General features: G+C 44.2%; 1 protein-coding gene across 3 annotated transcripts in view; it reads left to right on the forward strand.

Annotated features, from left to right (window-relative positions):
* The first annotated feature begins 14001 nt into the window (after positions 1 to 14001).
* The window catches only part of KIF23 (kinesin family member 23), a 40819-nt gene continuing 37801 nt past the window's right edge, over positions 14002 to 17019 (forward strand). For 2 of the 3 annotated variants that reach the window (XM_070377352.1, XM_005909684.2), the window contains exons 1-2: positions 14002 to 14212; positions 16419 to 16488. In XM_070377352.1, coding sequence (XP_070233453.1) covers positions 14022 to 14212; positions 16419 to 16488 — 261 coding nt within the window. In that variant the 5' untranslated portion in view covers positions 14002 to 14021. The remainder of the gene's footprint in view (positions 14213 to 16418; positions 16489 to 17019) is intronic. The other variant, XM_070377353.1, reaches the window with a different exon arrangement.

Genomic DNA, 17019 nt, shown 5'->3' on the forward strand with positions numbered 1-17019 from the left:
TACTAGCGTTTGAGATGAGTGCAATTGTGCAATAGTTTGAGCATTCTTTGGCACTGCCTTTCTTTGAGATTGGAATGAAAACTGACCTTTTCCAGTCCTGTGGCCACTGCTGCGTTGTCCACATTTGCTGGCATATTGAGTACAGCACTTTCACAGCATCATTTTTCAGGATTCGAAACAGCTCAACTGGTATCCCATCACCTCCACTAGCTTTGTTCATAGTGATGCTTCCTAAGGCCCACTTGACTTCACATTCCAGGATATCTGGCTCTAGGTCAGTGATCACACCATCGTGATTATCTGGGTCATGAAGATCTTTTTTGTACAGTTCTTCTGTGTATTCTTGCCACCTCTTAATATCTTCTGCTTCTGTTAGGTCCATACCATTTCTGTCCTTTATTGTGCCCATCTTTGCACGAAATGTTCCCTTGGTGTCTCTAATTTTCTTGAAGAGATCTCTAGTCTTTCCCATTCTATTGTTTTCCTCTATTTCTTTGCATTGATCCCTGAGGAAGGCTTTCTTATCTCTCCTTGCTATTCTTTGGAACTCTGCATTCAGATGCTTATATCTTTCCTTTTCTCCTTTGCTTTTTGCTTCGCTTATTTTCACAGCTATTGGTAAGGCCTCCTCAGACCGCCATTTTGCTTTTTTGTATTTCTTTTTCTTGGGGATGGTCTTGATTTCTGGCTCCTGTACAATGTCGTGAACCTCCATCCATAGTTCATCAGGCACTCTGTCTATCAGATCTAATCCCTTAAATCTATTTCTCACTTCCACTGTATAGTCATAAGGGATTTGATTTAGGTCATACCTGAATGGTCTAGTGGTTTTCTCCACTTCAATTTCAGTCTGAATTTGGCAATAAGGAGTTCATGATCTGAGCCACAGTCAGCTCCCAGTCTTGCTTTTGCTGACTGTATAGAGCTTCTCCATCTTTGGCTGCAAAGAATATAATCAATCTTATTTCAATGTTGACCATCTGGTGATGTCCATGTGTAGAGTCTTCTCTTGTGTAGTTGGAAGAGGGTGTTTGCTATAACCAGTGCATTCTCTTGGCACAACTCTATTAGCCTTTGCCCTGCTTCATTCTGTAATCCAGGGCCAAATTTGCCTGTTACTCCAGGTGTTTCTTGACTTCCTACTTTTGCATTCCAGTCCCCTATAATGAAAAGGACATCTTTTTTGGGTGTTAGTTCTAGAAGGTCTTGTAGGTCTTCACAGAACTGTTCAACTTCAGCTTCGTCAGTGTTACTGGTTGGGGCATAGACTTGGATTATTGTGATATTGAACGGTTTGCCTTGGAAACGAACAGAGATCATTCTGTCACTTTTGAGATTGCATTCAAGTACTGCATTTTGGACTCTTTCATTGACCATGATGGCTACTCCATTTCTTCTAAGGGTTTCCTGCCCACAGTAGTAGATATAATGGTCATCTGAGTTAAATTCACCCATTTCAGTCCATCTTAGTTCGCTGATTCCTAGAATGTTGATGTTCACTCTTGTCATCTCCTGTTTGACCACTTCCAATTTGCCTTGATTCATGGACTTAACATTCCAGGTTCCTATGCAATATTGCTCTTTACAGCATTGGACCCTGCTTCTATCACCAGTCCCATCCACAGCTGGATGTTGTTTTTGCTTTGGTTCCATCCCTTCCGTCTTTCTGGAGTTACTTCTCCACTCATCTCCAGTAGCATATTGGGCACCTACCGACTTGGGGAGTTCATCTTTCAGTGTCCTCTCTTTTTGCCTTTTCATACTGTTCATGCGGTTCTCAAGGCAAGAATACTGAAGTGGTTTGCCATTCCCTTCTCCAGTGGACCACATTCTGTCAGACCTCTCTAGCATGACCTGTCTGTCTTGGGTGGCCCCACACGGCATGGCTTGGTTTCATTGAGTTAGACCAGGCTGTGGTCCGGTGATCAGATTGGCCTGTGGTCTGTGATTTGGTTTCCATCTGTCTGCCCTCTGATGCCATCTCTCAGTGCCTCCCTCTTACTTGGGTTTCTCTTACTTTGAATGTGGGGTCTCTCTTCACGGCTGCTCCAGCAAAGTGCAGAAGCACAAGATATTAAGAAAAGGTGGCAAGAATACACAGAAGAACTATACAAAAAAGATCTTAATGACCCAGATAACCAGGATCACTCACCTAGAACCACACATCCTGGAGTGTGAAGTCAAGTGGGCCTTTCGAAGCATCACTAGGAACAAAGCTAGTGGTGGTGATATAATTCCAGCTGAGCTATTTCAAATCCTAAAAGATCATGCTGTGAAAGTGCTGCACTCAGTATGCCAGCAAATTTGGAAAACTAAGCAGTGGCCACGGAACTGGAAACGGTCAGCTTTAATTCCAATCCCAAAGAAAGGCAATGCCAAAGAATGTCCAAGCTACTGCACAGTTGCAGTTGTCTCACATGCTAGCAAAGTAATTCTCAAAGATTTCCAAGCTAGGCTTCAACAGTCTGTGAACTGAGAACTTCCAGATGTTCAAGCTGGATTTAGAAAAGGCAGGGGAACCAGAGATCAAATTGCCAACATCCGTTGGATCATAGAAAAAGCAAGAGAATTCCAGAAAAACATCTGCTTCGTTGGCTGTGCTAAAGCCTTTGACTATGTGGGTCACAAAACACTGTGGAAAATTCTTCAAGAGTTGGGAATAGCAGACCACCTTACCTGCCTACTGAGAAATCTGTATGCAGGTCAAGAAGCAACAGTTAGAACTGGACATGGAACACCGGTGTTAGTTGCTCAGTTGTGTCTGACTCTTTGCAACCCCATAGACTGTAGACCACATGGCTCCTCTGTCCCTGGGATTCTCCAGGCAATAATACTGGAGTGGGTCACCATTTCCTTCTCCAGAGGATCTTTCCAACCCAGGGATTGAACCCAGGTCTTCTGTGTTGCTGCTGCTAAGTCGCTTCAGTCGTCTCTGACTCTGTGCGGCCCCATAGATGGCAGCCCACCAGGCTCCCCTGTTCCTGGGATTCTCCAGGCAAGAACACTGGAGTGGGTTGCCTGTTCCTTCTCCAACTTCTGTGTTGCAGGCATATTCTTTACTGTCTGAGCTACAGGGAAGTCCTGGAAGTCCTAACACTGGACTGGTTCCAAATTGGGAAAGGAGTATGTCAAGGCTGTATATTGTCACCTTGCTTATTTAACTTATATGCTGAGTACATCATGTGAATGCCAGACTGGATGAAGCACAAGCTGGAATCAAGATTGCAGGGAGAAATATCAATAACCTCAGATATGCAGGTGAGAACCCCTTATGGCAGAAAGCAAAGAGGAACTAAAGAGCCTCTTGATGAAAGTGAAAGAGGAGAGTGAAAAAGCTGGCTTAAAACTCAACAGTCAAAAAACTAAGATCATGGCATCCGGTCCCATCACCTCATGGCAAGTAGATGGTGAAACAGTGGAAACAGTGACAGACTTTATTTTCTTGGGCTCTAAATTCACTGCAGATGGTGTTGCAGCCATGAAATTAAAAGGTGCCTACCCCTTGGAAGAAAAGCTGTGACAAACCTAGACAGCATATTAAAAATAACTTTGCTGACATAGGTCCATATAGCCAAAGCTATGGTTTTTTCAGTAGTCATATATGAATGTGAGAGTTGGATCTCAAAGAAAGCTGAACACTGAAGGATTGATGCTTTTGAACTGTGGTATTGGAGAAGACTCTTGGGAGTCCCTTGGACTGCAAGGAGATCAAACCAGTCAATCCTAAAGGAAATCTGTCCTGAATACTCACTGGAAGGACTGGATGCTGAAGCTGAGGCTTCAATACTTTGGCCACTTGATCGGAAGAATTGACTCATTGGAAAAGACCCTGATGCTGGGAAAGATTGAAGTCAGGAGGAGATGGAGATGACAGAGGACAAGATGGTTGGATGGCATCACCAACTCAATGCACATGAGTTTGAGCAAGGTCCAAGAGTTGGTGATGACATGGAGGCCTGGCATGTTGCAGTCCATGGGATTGCAAAGAGTTGGACTGAAGACTGAGCAACTGAACTGAGTTTAATGGACTAAGGCCTTACCTGGTAGCTCAGATGGTATAGAATCTATCTGCAATGCAGGAGACCAGAGTTTGATCCCTGGTCGGGAGGATCCCCTGGAGAAGGGAATGGCAACCCCCTCCAGTGTTCCTGCCTGTGAAAGCCATGGTCAGAGCAGCCTGGCAGGCTACAGTCCATGGGATGGCAAGAGTAGGACATGACTTAGTGACTAACACTTCACTTCTTTGATGGGTTATAAGATGCTGACTTTGGCAGCAGGTGGGGGAAAGGATTTCAAGTCCAGAGAGCTATAAGTGCAAAGGCCCTAAGGCCAGAAGGTGTTTGTCTTTTTGGCAGAATAGAAATCAGGCCATTCATTCCTGAGATAACCCCAGAAGACATTGGCAAGATTTGACTTGAATTCTGAAATTTCTCCTCAACATTCCTCCTGGGAGATTGCCGAAGGGACTTTTCAATGGCCCCTTGGTATTTGTACAAATTCTTTAACTCTATAATAAATGTTCTTCAACAAATAGTTGTCACACTCATTCTCTCCATGTCAAGAAACAGGTTTCTAAATCTCGCTTTACATTTTGCCTCCTCTAGAGTATGGAACCACTAACCTCAAAGATAATTTAACCCAGCCTTAAAAAAATATGTTTGATGATGTAAAATGCACATTTCCAGAGCCCAGATGCACAGATGCAGAAGACCCAGAGTGCATGCTGGATGTGAGCATGGTTCTGGAGTTTTGAAGTTTTTATCAAAAACTCCAGTGATTTTTAATACTCTAAGAGAGTTTAAGAAGCACTGATATAGTCCAACTATCCCTCCCTCTTTTGGACATAATTTCATATTTAAGAAACATGTTGCCAAATAGTAAAAAGAATTCCTAGGTACTTTTTACTTGCTCCCTTTTGGTGTTTATATTACTCTCTAACAGTGAGAAACTTGGCTCCCTTTATCTGCAATGTATTTAATGTTGTTTCAGAACTGCTAATCCACATCTTCAAAAAGGCCAACTAATTAGAATTCAATGTTTCAAGTTCTTTTTGCCTTGAGCCTGAGGGCATATACTGTAGTCTAAATAGTCCAACTTGGGTAAGTGATAGCTCCCTTTCTGTGTGAGTATGTTATTCATTTGAAATGTGGTTCTGCTCAGATCATCTGTGTTTTTTGTACCAATGTTACACCTTCCCCCAAGTTTGTTGATTTTATTGTTTTTTGAGTAGGTAAGACATTAACATCCCGCTCATTCATTTTACAGATGGCCTGGGGATGTGAGATTATGTTCCCAAGGCCACTGAACCCTTGGGTGTGCTGTGTGTTGGGTGCTCAGGGGACCTGGTCTCCACCTTACCACCTTTCATCAAACACTCCAGGCTTTGGTATTTTCTGGTGCTTACTGGTTAGTACAGAGAAGGCAATGGCACCCCACTCCAGTACTCTTGCCTGGAAAATCCCATGGACAGAGGAGCCTGCCGTCCATGGGGTCACTAAGAGTCGGACACGACTGAGTGACTTCACTTTCACTTTTCACTTTCATGCATTGGAGAAGGAAATGGCAACCCACTCCAGTGTTGTTGCCTGGAGAATCCCAGGGACAGGGGATCCTGGTAGGCTGCTGTCTATGGGGTCGCACAGGGTTGGACACAACTGAAGCGACTTAGCAGCAGCAGCAGCAGCAGCAGCAACTGGTTAGTAGGTTCCCACAGCTGAACTTGTTTAGCTAGGAGCTTGGATTAATTATGGTTTCAAATGTCTGTAGTATCAACCCCTTTTCAGTGATTTACATAAAACCCTCCCAGTCCGGTTTGGCAGTTTCCTATCAAGTGGACCAGCAATCCCACCCAAGAGAAGTGAAAATATCTATGTCTACATAAATAACTTTACACAAATAATTATGCCAGTTTCAAAAAGTGAAAACAGCTTAAATGTTCATCAGCCAGTGAATGGGTAGATTGTCATACAATGGAATACTCATCAGCAATAAAAAGGGAAAATATTCCTGATAGATGCAACACATGGATGAATCTCAAAAAGGTTATGCTGAGTTAAAGAAGAGACATTCAGGAAAAGACAGATCTAAGGAAAGAAATCAGAAAAGTGGTTGCCAAGGGCTGAGCATAGGGAAAGGTGACTGCAAAGGGGCAGCACAAGGAATTTTTGGTGTGATGGGAATATTATACATTGGACTGTGCCAGTCATTAGAGGATGGTGTATGTTTGTCAAATATTTAGATGGTACAAATAAAAAGGTGACTTTTATTATAGGGAAAGTATACTGCAATAAACCTGATCTTCTAAATTTTTATTTATTTATCTTTATTTTTGGCTGTGCTGGCTCTTCGTTGCCATGCTTGGGCTTTCTCTAGTTGTGGTGCATGGGCTTCTCCTTGTAGTGGCTTCTCTTGTTGGTGAGCACAGCCTCCAGGACGTGTGGGCTTCCGTAGTTGCAGCACGTGGGCTCAGTAGTTACAGTTCCCGAGCTCTAAAGCACACACTCAATAGTTGTTGCAAGGGCTTAGTTGCTCTGCAGCATGTGGGATCTTCCCAGATTGGGGATCAAAACCATGTCTCCTGCAATGCCAGGAGGGTTCTTTACCACTGAGCCACTGTTCAGTTCAGTTCAGTTCAGTTCAGTCGCTCAGTCGTGTCTGACTCTTTGCGACCCCATGAACCGCAGCATGCCAGGCCTCCCTGTCCATCACCAACTCCCGGAGTTCACTCAGACTCACATCCATCGAGTTAGTGATGCCATCCATCCATCTCATCCTCTGTCGTCCCCTTCTCCTACTGCCCCCAATCCATCCCAGCATCAGAGTCTTTTCCAAAGAGTCAGCTCTTCCCATGAGGTGGCCAAAGTACTGGAGTTTCAGCTTCAGCATCATTCCTTCCAAAGAACACCCAGGGCTGATCTCCTTCAGAATGGACTGGTTGGATCTCCTTGCAGTCCAAGAGACTCTCAAGAGTCTTCTCCAATACCACAGTTCAAAAGCATCAATCCTTCGGCACTCAGCCTTCTTCACAGTCCAACTCTCACATCCATACATGACCACAGGAAAAACCATAGCCTTGACCATATGGACCTTTGTTGGCAAAGTAATGTCTCTGCTTTTCAATATGCTATCTAGATTGGTCATAACTTTCCTTCCAAGGAGTAAGCATCTTTTAATTTCATGGCTGCAGTCACCATCTGCAGTGATTTTGGAGCCCCCAAAACTAAAGTCTGACACTGTTTCCACTGTTTCCCCATCTATTTCCCATGAAGTGACGGGACCAGATGCCATGATCTTCGTTTTCTGAATGTTGAGCTTTAAGCCAACTTTTTCACTCTCCACTTTCACCTTCATCAAGAGGCTTTTTAGTTCCTCTTCACTTTCTGCCATAAGGGTGGTGTCATCTGCATATCTGAGGTTATTGATATTTCTCCTGGCAATCTTGATTCCAGCTTGTGTTTCTTCCAGTCCAGCGTTTCTCATGATGTACTCTGCATATAAGTTAAACAAGCAGGGTGACAATATACAGCCTTGACGTACTCCTTTTCCTATTTGGATCCAGTCTGTTGTTCCATGTCCAGTTCTAACTGTTGCTTCCTGACCTGCATACAGATTTCTCAAGAGGCAGGTCAGGTGGTCTCGTATTCCCATCTCTTGAAGAATTTTCCATAGTTTATTGTGATCCACACAGTCAAAGGCTTTGTCATAGTCAATAAAGCAGAAATAGATGTTTTTCTGGAACTCTCTTGCTTTTTCCATGATCCAGTGGATGTTGGCAATTTGATCTCTGGTTCCTCTGCCTTTTCTAAAACCAGCTTGAACATCTGGAAGTTCACAGTTCACGTATTGCAGAAGCCTGGCTTGGAGAATTTTGAGCATTACTTTTACTAGCGTGTGAGATGAGTGTAATTGTGCGGTAGTTTGAGCATTCTTTGGCATTGCCTTTCTTTGGGATTGGAATGAAAACTGACCTTTTCCAGTCCTGTGGCCACTGCTGAGTTGTCCAAATTTGCTGGCATATTGAGTGCAGCACTTTCACAGCATCATCTTTTAGGATTTGAAATAGCTCAACTTGATCTCCATCACCTCCACTAGCTTTGTTCATAGTGATGCTTTCTAAGGCCCACTTGACTTCACATTCCAGGATGTCTGGCTCTAGATGAGTGATCACACCATCGTGATTATCTGGGTCATGAAGATCTTTTTTGTACAGTTCTTCTATGTACTCTTGCCACCTCTTCTTAATATCTTCTGCTTCTGTTAGTCCATACCATTTCTGTCCTTTATCGAGCCCATCTTTGCATGAAATGTTCCCTTGGTATCTCTCATTTTCTTGAAGAGATCTGTAGTCTTTACCATTCTGTTGTTTTCCTGTATTTCTTTGCATTGATCACTGAGGAAGGCTTTCTTATTTCTTCTTGCTATTCTTTGGAACTCTGCATTCAGATGCTTATATCTTTCCTTTTCTCCTTTGCTTTTCACTTCTCTTATTTTCACAGCTATTTGTAAGGCCTCCCCAGACAGCCATTTTGCTTTTTTGCATTTTTTTTCCATGGGGATGGTCTTGATCCCTGTCTCCTGTACAATGTCAAGAACCTCAGTCCATAGTTCATCAGGCACTCTATCTATCAGATCTAGGCCCCTAAATCTATTTCTCACTTCCACTGTATAATCATAAGGGATTTGATTTAGGTCATACCTGAATGGTCTAGTGGTTTTCCCTACTTTCTTCAATTTAAGTCTGAATTTGGCAATAAGGAGTTCATGATCTGAGCCACAGTCAGCTCCTGGTCTTGTTTTTGTTGACTGTATAGAGCTTCTCCATCTTTGGCTGCAAAGAATATAATCAATCTGATTTCGGTGTTGACCATCTGGTGATGTCCATGTGTAGGACACAAGAGGATGTTTGCTATGACCAGTGCATTTTCTTGGCAAAACTCTATTAGTCTTTGCCCTGCTTCATTCCGTATTCCAAGGCCAAATTTACCTGTTACTCCAGGTGTTTCTTGGCTTCCTACTTTTGCATTCCAGTCCCCTATAATGAAAAGGACATCTTTTTTGGGTGTTAGTTCTAGAAGGTCTTGTAGGTCTTCACAGAACTGTTCAACTTCAGCTTCTTTAGCGTTACTGGTTGGGGCTTGGATTACTGTGATATTGAATGGTTTGCCTTGGAAATGAACAGAGATCATTCTGTCATTTTTGAGATTGCATCCAAGTACTGCATTTCAGACTCTTTTGTTGACTATGATGGCTACTCCATTTCTTCTGAGGGAAGCTCAAACCTGATCTTTAAAAAAGCCTCCCAGTTCTAGCCTCTAGCCTTCTTCTATCTGCCTGTCCCTAACTCCGCCCCTGCTTGGCGCTCTAATTCTAGGGGGAAATGCAAATTTTTAACCAGCTATGGGGAGTGCCTGACCATTTTTGAACAGAAAAATAATATAATGAATTGGCATTAAAGCGTTGTCAGTGAACTTTGATAAGAATATAAATGAGTGAGAAAGAAGAAACTGGCCTGAAGAAAAGCTGCTGCTACTGCTGCTAAGTCGCTTCAGTCGTGTCCGACTCTGTGCGACCCCACAGACGGCAGCCCACCAGGCTCCCCCATCCCTGGGATTCTCCAGGCAAGAACACTGGAGTGGGTTGCCATTTCCTCCTCCAGAAGAAAAGCTAGGGGTTTTAAATTATAATTGGGTCTTCCATGGGATGTTCTGTGAAGGGATGGGCTCATTCATTCCTTCAAACACATATGGAGCATCTTCATTGCTGGGCATGGGGGACATGATTGTGTCATCTAGTCAGGATGTGGGGATAAGCTGGTGGTGGTGGTGTAGTTGCTCAGTTGTGTCTGACTCTTTGCGACCCTATGGACTGCAGTCCCCCAGGCTCCTCTGTCCATGGGATTCTCCAGGCAAGGATACTAGAGTGGGTTGCCATTTCCTCCTCCGGGGGATCTTCCCCACCCAGGGATTGAACCTGCATCTCTTGCATTTGCAGGTGGATTCTTTACCACTGAGGGAGTAGCAATCACAAATTGGAATGCGAGCTCTGAAGCAAATCAGAGGGAATGACTTGGAGGTAGTGTGCAGAGGACTATGGATAGAGAGCAGGGATTCAGCATCCAGAGCAGGGTCGTGGGCAGAAGATCTGCTGAGAACTGAGGGTAAGGAGGCATTGTCAGAGGAAGGGAGGGAGGAGAGCTTGACAGCAGAGGGAAAGCTGTGTGAGCCCAGTGTGTTCAGGCATCATGGCTGGAGGGAAGCAAGGGAAAATGATAGGTGATGAGCTTGGAGAGGAAGAACCCCAGGGCCTGGCCTGTTGAAGGTGTCCAGCAGTGGGAACTACTGTAGTATTACAAATAGGGAAATGCCATGATCAGATCTGTGGTTAGTGGTGAGCTGGCTGCAAAATGGAACCAAGTTTGAAAGATGGCAGCAGGGAAGCCTGTTAGGATACTGTTTCAGTCATCCAGACAAGAGATGGTAGTGGTCGAGGGGATGGAGAGGAGGGTTTTAAAAGCTATTTAGTTGATAGAAATGTCAAGATTTGGTGACTGATTGTTGGAATAGAAGGAGAGGCAAAAGTCAAAGGTGGTACCTTGCACTTGGGTGGGTGGATAGATGGTGATGCTTGAGGGAGAACAGGTTCAGGAGAAAAGATTAGGATGGTGTTCAATGTGAGGTGCCTGTGAGGCACCCAAGTGAATTCAGCAGACTGTTGGACATATGGCTCTGAAACTCAGAGGAGCAAATATGAGTGGTATGTGAGGCCACAGGAATGGCTGGGAGTGCCTACAGAGAGGGCACAGCTAGTGAACACCAGGTGAAAACCTTAAGCCACAGTATTTAAGGCAGAAAAAAGAACTCACAAATGAGGCTGGGAAAGAGGGGCTAGAAAACTAGGAGTAAAAACAAAGACATGAGAAGAGAGGAAATATTTTTTAATCCGTTAAGAGGTCAAGTAAGGTAAGGGTCAAATAGTTTTGGCATCAATGAAACATTGATCTTGGTGAGAAAAATTCCAATGGAAAGACTGAGGCCAAAGCCAGGCTACAATGTAATTAAGAGGTAATTGGCCAGCAGCCCAGGCCAATTCCTAAATAACGAAGATCCCAACCTCACACCAGGCTTCCCTGGTGATTCAGACGGTAGAGTCTACCTGCAGTGCAGGAGACCCAGATTCGATCCCTGGGTTGGGAAGATCCCCTGGAGAAGGAAATGGCAACCCACTCCAGTATTCTTGCCTGGAAAATCCCATGGATGGAGGAGCCTGATAGGTTACAGTCTGTGGAGTTGCAAATAGTTGGACACGACTGAGCGACTTCACTTCTTACTTCTCAACCTCACACTTGACAACAAAGTTCAATGGTTCAAAGACTTAAACATAAAAAAGCAATAGGCAAAATATAAGATGAAAAACATTGCTTTAATGTTAGAGTACAAAAGACTTTTTTCTGGTGTGACACAAAACAGAAGCCACAAAAGAGAAGGCTGATAAATATGCCTACCTTAAAATTTTCCCTTAGTTCAGTTCAGTCGCTCAGTCGTGTCTGACTCTTTGCCACCCCATGAACCGCAGCATGCCAGGCCTCCCTGTCCATCACCAACTCCTGGAGTTCACTCAGACTCACGTCCATCGAGTCAGTGATGCCATCCAGCCGTCTCATCCTCTGTCGTCTGCTTCTCCTACTGCCCCCAATCCCCCCAGCATCAGAGTCTTTTCCAATGAGTCAACTCTTCGCATGAGGTGGCCAAAGTATTGGAGTTTCAGCTTCAGCATCATTCCTTCCAAAGAACACCCAGGGCTGATCTCCTTCAGAATGGACTGGTTGGATCTCCTTGCAGTCCAAGGGACTCTCAAGAGTCTTCTCCAACACCACAGTTCAAAAGCATCAATTCTTTGGCGCTCAGCCTTCTTCACAGTCCAACTCTCACATCCATACATGACCACAGAAAAAACCATAGCCTTGACTATACGGACCTTTGTTGGCAAAGTAATGTCTCTGCTTTTGAATATGCTATCTAGGTTGGTCATAACTTTCCTTCCAAGGAGTAAGCGTCTTTTAATTTCATGGCTGCAGTCACCATCTGCAGTGATTTTGGAGCCCCCTCAAAAAAAGTCTGACACTGTTTCCACTGTTGCCCCATCTATTTCCCATGAAGTGATGGGACCGGATGCCATGATCTTCGTTTTCTGAATGTTGAGTTTTAAGCCAACTTTTTCACTCTCCACTTTCACTTTCATCAAGAGGCTTTTTAGTTCTTCTTCACTTTCTGCCATAAGGGTGGTGTCATCTGCATATCTGAGGTTATTGATATTTCTCCCGGCAATCTTGATTCCAGCTTGTGCTTCTTCCAGTCCAGTGTTTCTCATGATGATTATATGCAGCATTTCTCTGCATATAAATTAAATAAGCAGGGTGACAATATACAGCCTTGACATACTCCTTTTCCTATTTGGAACCAGTCTGTTGTTCCATGTCCAGTTCTAACTGTTGCTTCCTGACCTGCATACAGATTTCTCAAGAGGCAGGTCAGGTGGTCTCGTATTCCCATCTCTTGAAGAATTTTCCATAGTTTATTGTGATCCACACCGTCAAAGGCTTTGGCATAGTCAAGAAAGCAGAAATAGATATTTTTCTGGAACTCTCTTGCTTTTTCCATGATCCAGCGGATGTTGGCAATTTGATCTCTGGTTCCTCTGCCTTTTCGAAAACCAGCTTGAACATCAGGAAGTTCACGGTTCACATATTGCTGAAGCCTGGCTTGGAGAATTTTGAGCATTACTTTACTAGCATGTGAGATGGGTGTAATTGTGCGGTAGTTTGAGCATTCTTTGGCATTGCCTTTCTTTGGGATTGGAATGAAAACTGACCTTTTCCAGTCCTGTGGCCACTGCTGAGTTTTCCCTAAGCTGTCACAAAGCAACATAAGCAAAATTATGAACTATAAAAAATTTGAACTCATATTTTGGATGAGGACTAATTGCCTTAATATGTGAAGCACTTTTACAAATCAACAAAAAACTAACAACCCAACAGAACAAGGAGGCAAAGGATATGAACACGATTCTTAGAGAAGGAAATACAAATGGCTATTGAACACAGGCACAGACACCCGATCTCATTTACCATAAAAGAAAATTTAAATTTGTGATTTTTTTTTCATCTATTAGCTCAACATCCACATAAAATTTGGGTAACACTTTGCTGTCTGAGAAATGTGGAAAAACAGGTCCTCTCATACATGCCTTGTGGGATTGTGCATTTGGACCTTTATGGAGGACAATTTAGCAATATCTGTGAAACATTATGTAAGACAAGTATACTCTTTAACACAGTACTTCTCTGTAAAATGATGAATTTCCAAGTTTATTCACTGTAACTATGTAACAGCAAAGACAGGAACCATCTTTATGTGGGATATTATGGGTTGAGGATATTATGTCTATTCTTACTGGTGTCTGTTCCTGTAGAAAGTTGAGGAGAATGGGACTACAGTTCCATGAGAGCAAAGATGTAAGTGCGTATTTGATAGTCACTGGTTTAGGGGCAAAGGTCGAAGTGAGAATCAGTTCATCTTAGAAAAGAGTGGTTCGGGAAGAGCTAGAGAAACCAGAGAGGGAGATTCCTGGAAGGACAAAGGAGAGAGAGAAAGAAAGCCAAGGTGATGTGATGATCTGGGAGCCAGAAAGTGAGTCTGTCTCTGCATAGGGTACAGACCAAGGACTGGACACTCCTGGGTCGGAACGACACTGCTGATCTCTGAATCAATCCTGGACTTGCCCTTCCATTGGACTTACTGGGATATGGGAAAAGAAACTCTCAGTGTCCTCAGAGAATACGGATGGGGTTTATTTCCTAATATCTGATCCTAGCTTCCCACTCCAGCCCTAGAGCCCAGACACCAGGCTGCCGGTGCACTGTCTGCGTCGGTCGCCTAGGAGACGAGCACAACATCCTACTGAGCAGGCGCCTTTTCTGAGGCCACGCCCCTTTCCGTGGGCGGGCGCTGATTGGCCCGTTTGAAATGCGCCGGGCGCGAGCTCACCTGGCTCCTCAGCGGCGTTTCCCAGATTCTTCAAGCGCCGCGCTTGAGCCGCCGAGTCGCGGTCCCTGTGGCCGGTCCCTGAGGCCCGCCGTTCTCGTCAACCCCCGACCGAGTCCGGCATCCCCGCGCGCGCGTCTGGGCAGTTCGGAGCTTACCACCATGAAGCCAGCGTGAGTACTGGGCCACGAAACTGGGGCCGGCGTCTCCCTCCGCCGCGGCAGGCCCCCGGCCGCGCCGCGGGCTCCAAGCCCTGTGCCGCTCGGGACCACCAAGCCCCCCACCAGGACTGCCCAGGGGGAGACGGGCGTGAAGACCCGTCCTCGTCCACCCCGTCTAGCTCCCTGCCTCGCGGAGTCGGGCGTCTGGGTCCCCGCCCTGGCTACACTCGGCCGCGAAGGCCCGGCCCCACGTTGGGAGGGGCGGGAGATTTGGGCCGGGACCGCCGCCTCCAATCCTTTCTCTAATTCCCCTTTCCTTCCCTTGGCCGCCCGCAACCGCGGGTTGCATTTTGCCCAATTAGTGAGGGTCGGGGGTCGTCTCACGGGTGGGCCTGGTGTTGTGTCCTGGGTTTGGGGTTGGTTAGGTGGTTTCATCCGCTGAAGAGCCCTTGGCATCCGGGCGCACTGCCTGCCCTTCCTAGTCCAATTCGGTAGCTTCGGGGCCGCGACCCTCGGGTGTAGGCCAGTTCCTTTTGCTCTGTTCTTTGGTCTCAGACAACCCCGCCTCCGGCCACAAACGCCCACATTCCTCACGAAGTTGGTGACATTTGCGCCGCAGCCTAATTCCTTGACCGCTACTCAGTGACGAAATACTTGTGCAGAGAAGGTTAAGTTTATAATCATCATCATGATGTAGCTGCTGCTGCTACTGCTAAGTCGCTTCAGTCGTGTCCGACTCTGTGCGACCCCATAGACGGCAGCCCACCAGGTTCCCCCGTCCCTGGGATTCTCCAGGCAAGAACACTGGAGTGGGTTGCCATTTTCTTCTCCAATGCATGAAAGTGAAAAGTGAAAGTGAAGTCGCTCAGTCGTGTCAGACTCTTAGCGACCCCATAGACTGCAGCCTACCAGGCTCTTCCCATCCACGGGATTTTCCAGGCAAGAGTACTGAAGTGGGGTGCCAAGCTAGTGGTTTGCAAAAAAAAAAAAACCAGCTTGTTTTCTTAAGAGGCTAAAGTCAAAATTTTTATCTTTGGGGGGAAAAAATATTGAGTTAAGTAAACCTACCCTAATATTTTGCACTTAAAACACGAATTTGTTTTGTTTCATTGGGAAAGTGATGAGAAAGTATTTTAACAACCTGTATAGTCCAAGCCAGTAATTTCACTTAGTGTTAGATGTTTATCTCGTCTATAGATAAATGCGGGGGAAGGGGGAGTGTCATACTAGAGAAGTGGTGAAATAAACCAAAATATCTGTTTCTACTGCCCCCACTTAAGAGAGCACAAAATTGCAGTTTAGGGACCACATTTTGTCTGGGAACAAAGGATGATAGTTTTGAGAATTCAATGGTCACTTGTTCTTTAAAAATAAAGACATAAATCTTGATCAAAGAGTGGATTTCTCCATCTGCATTTTTATAATCTAGAAATTAATCACTTGGTCTGCCTTGGCAATGGGCTAAACACAACATGTGTGCTTTATGAAATGCCTTTTGAGATAAGCTTGCTCAATTATCTGTTGAATTTTCAAATTTGTAATGCCTGTAAAATTTTTGGTCAAGAAAGCAAACCACTTAACATACAGAACTATAAGAAGATATTTAAAAAACCAGAATTTGACTGAGTAAATTGTAAAGATCTTATAAGTTTTATTCAATGATTCATGAATCAGACAGCATCCTATCTAGCAAAAAGTTGTTCCTAAGAGCTGTACAAAATGGAAGATTTTTATGGGGGGGTTGTGGAACAAAGGAATTATATTAGCAACGAGTGGATTGTTAGTAGCTAGGTGAACTTCCTTTACTCTATGGCAGGGGTCTATCAGACAGATCACTTTACCAGTGCTGACCAGATAATTCCAGATTGACTGGTTTAAGATTCTTCTATTGGGAGTGCTTGGAACTGTAAGTTAGGTATTAAGTCACAATTTGGTGACATGGAACTTAGCACAAATAACTCCATTTTGGGCCTGTTATTTCTGTTTTTGGTGCCACAGATGTCTCCTAAGCCAAATTTTAATTGCTTTTAATTTTCGCATGTCACAAACACTCTCCTACTAAGGTAGTTTGTATGTATTCATATTATTTGGGGCATAGTGTTTTGGAATTGCTAAAGAATAATTTTATAACCCTTAGGAAGATTGTCTTTATATGAATTATAGGTTAGGTTTTTATATGTTAGTGTTGAACTGAAGTGTTTTTTGTTTCTATGACCAGGAGGACTAAGACACCCAGGAAACCACCAGTGAAAAAAGGATCCCAAACGAGTCTTAAAGACCCAGTTGGGGTAAGGTCTGCCTGTGAATTTGTGTGTTCTTCCTTCAGTCCCTTTATGTTTTGTATGCTTGAAAGGGACAGAGATGTGGAAGTGGAAACAAACAATATTTAGCTAAAAGGACTGTACTAAATTGCTTAAGGCTGATTCCAGCTTTGAAATTTTGTTTCTATGTAGGATTTATTAGTCCGGTAAAATGAAGCCTTTGGTTGTCAGTTGCATACTTCCTATAACTACTTATATTTGAAAAGCTAGATAATGAAAAAATATTCTTCAACTATGTTGGAGATATTCTTCATAGTCTCTGGGATGGGGAGAAATTTTGTGCTTGGATGAACATCCTCTCCTATTTTTATGACAGTTATATAGTAACTTGTGGCATACTTCAAGAGTAAAGCCCCAAACTCCATGCTTTTGGGGACCAAGTTTCATAGACTCTGGTTTAGAACAGTTTCATTTATCTTGTGACTACTCTATGAACTTCACTAGTTTCAGGCTTGGGAACTTTTAAAAGCAAATGGCAAATAACATTGGCTTGCTCTG

Source organism: Bos mutus, chromosome 10, assembly GCF_027580195.1.
Source record: "Bos mutus isolate GX-2022 chromosome 10, NWIPB_WYAK_1.1, whole genome shotgun sequence".
Lineage (NCBI taxonomy): Eukaryota > Metazoa > Chordata > Mammalia > Artiodactyla > Bovidae > Bos > Bos mutus.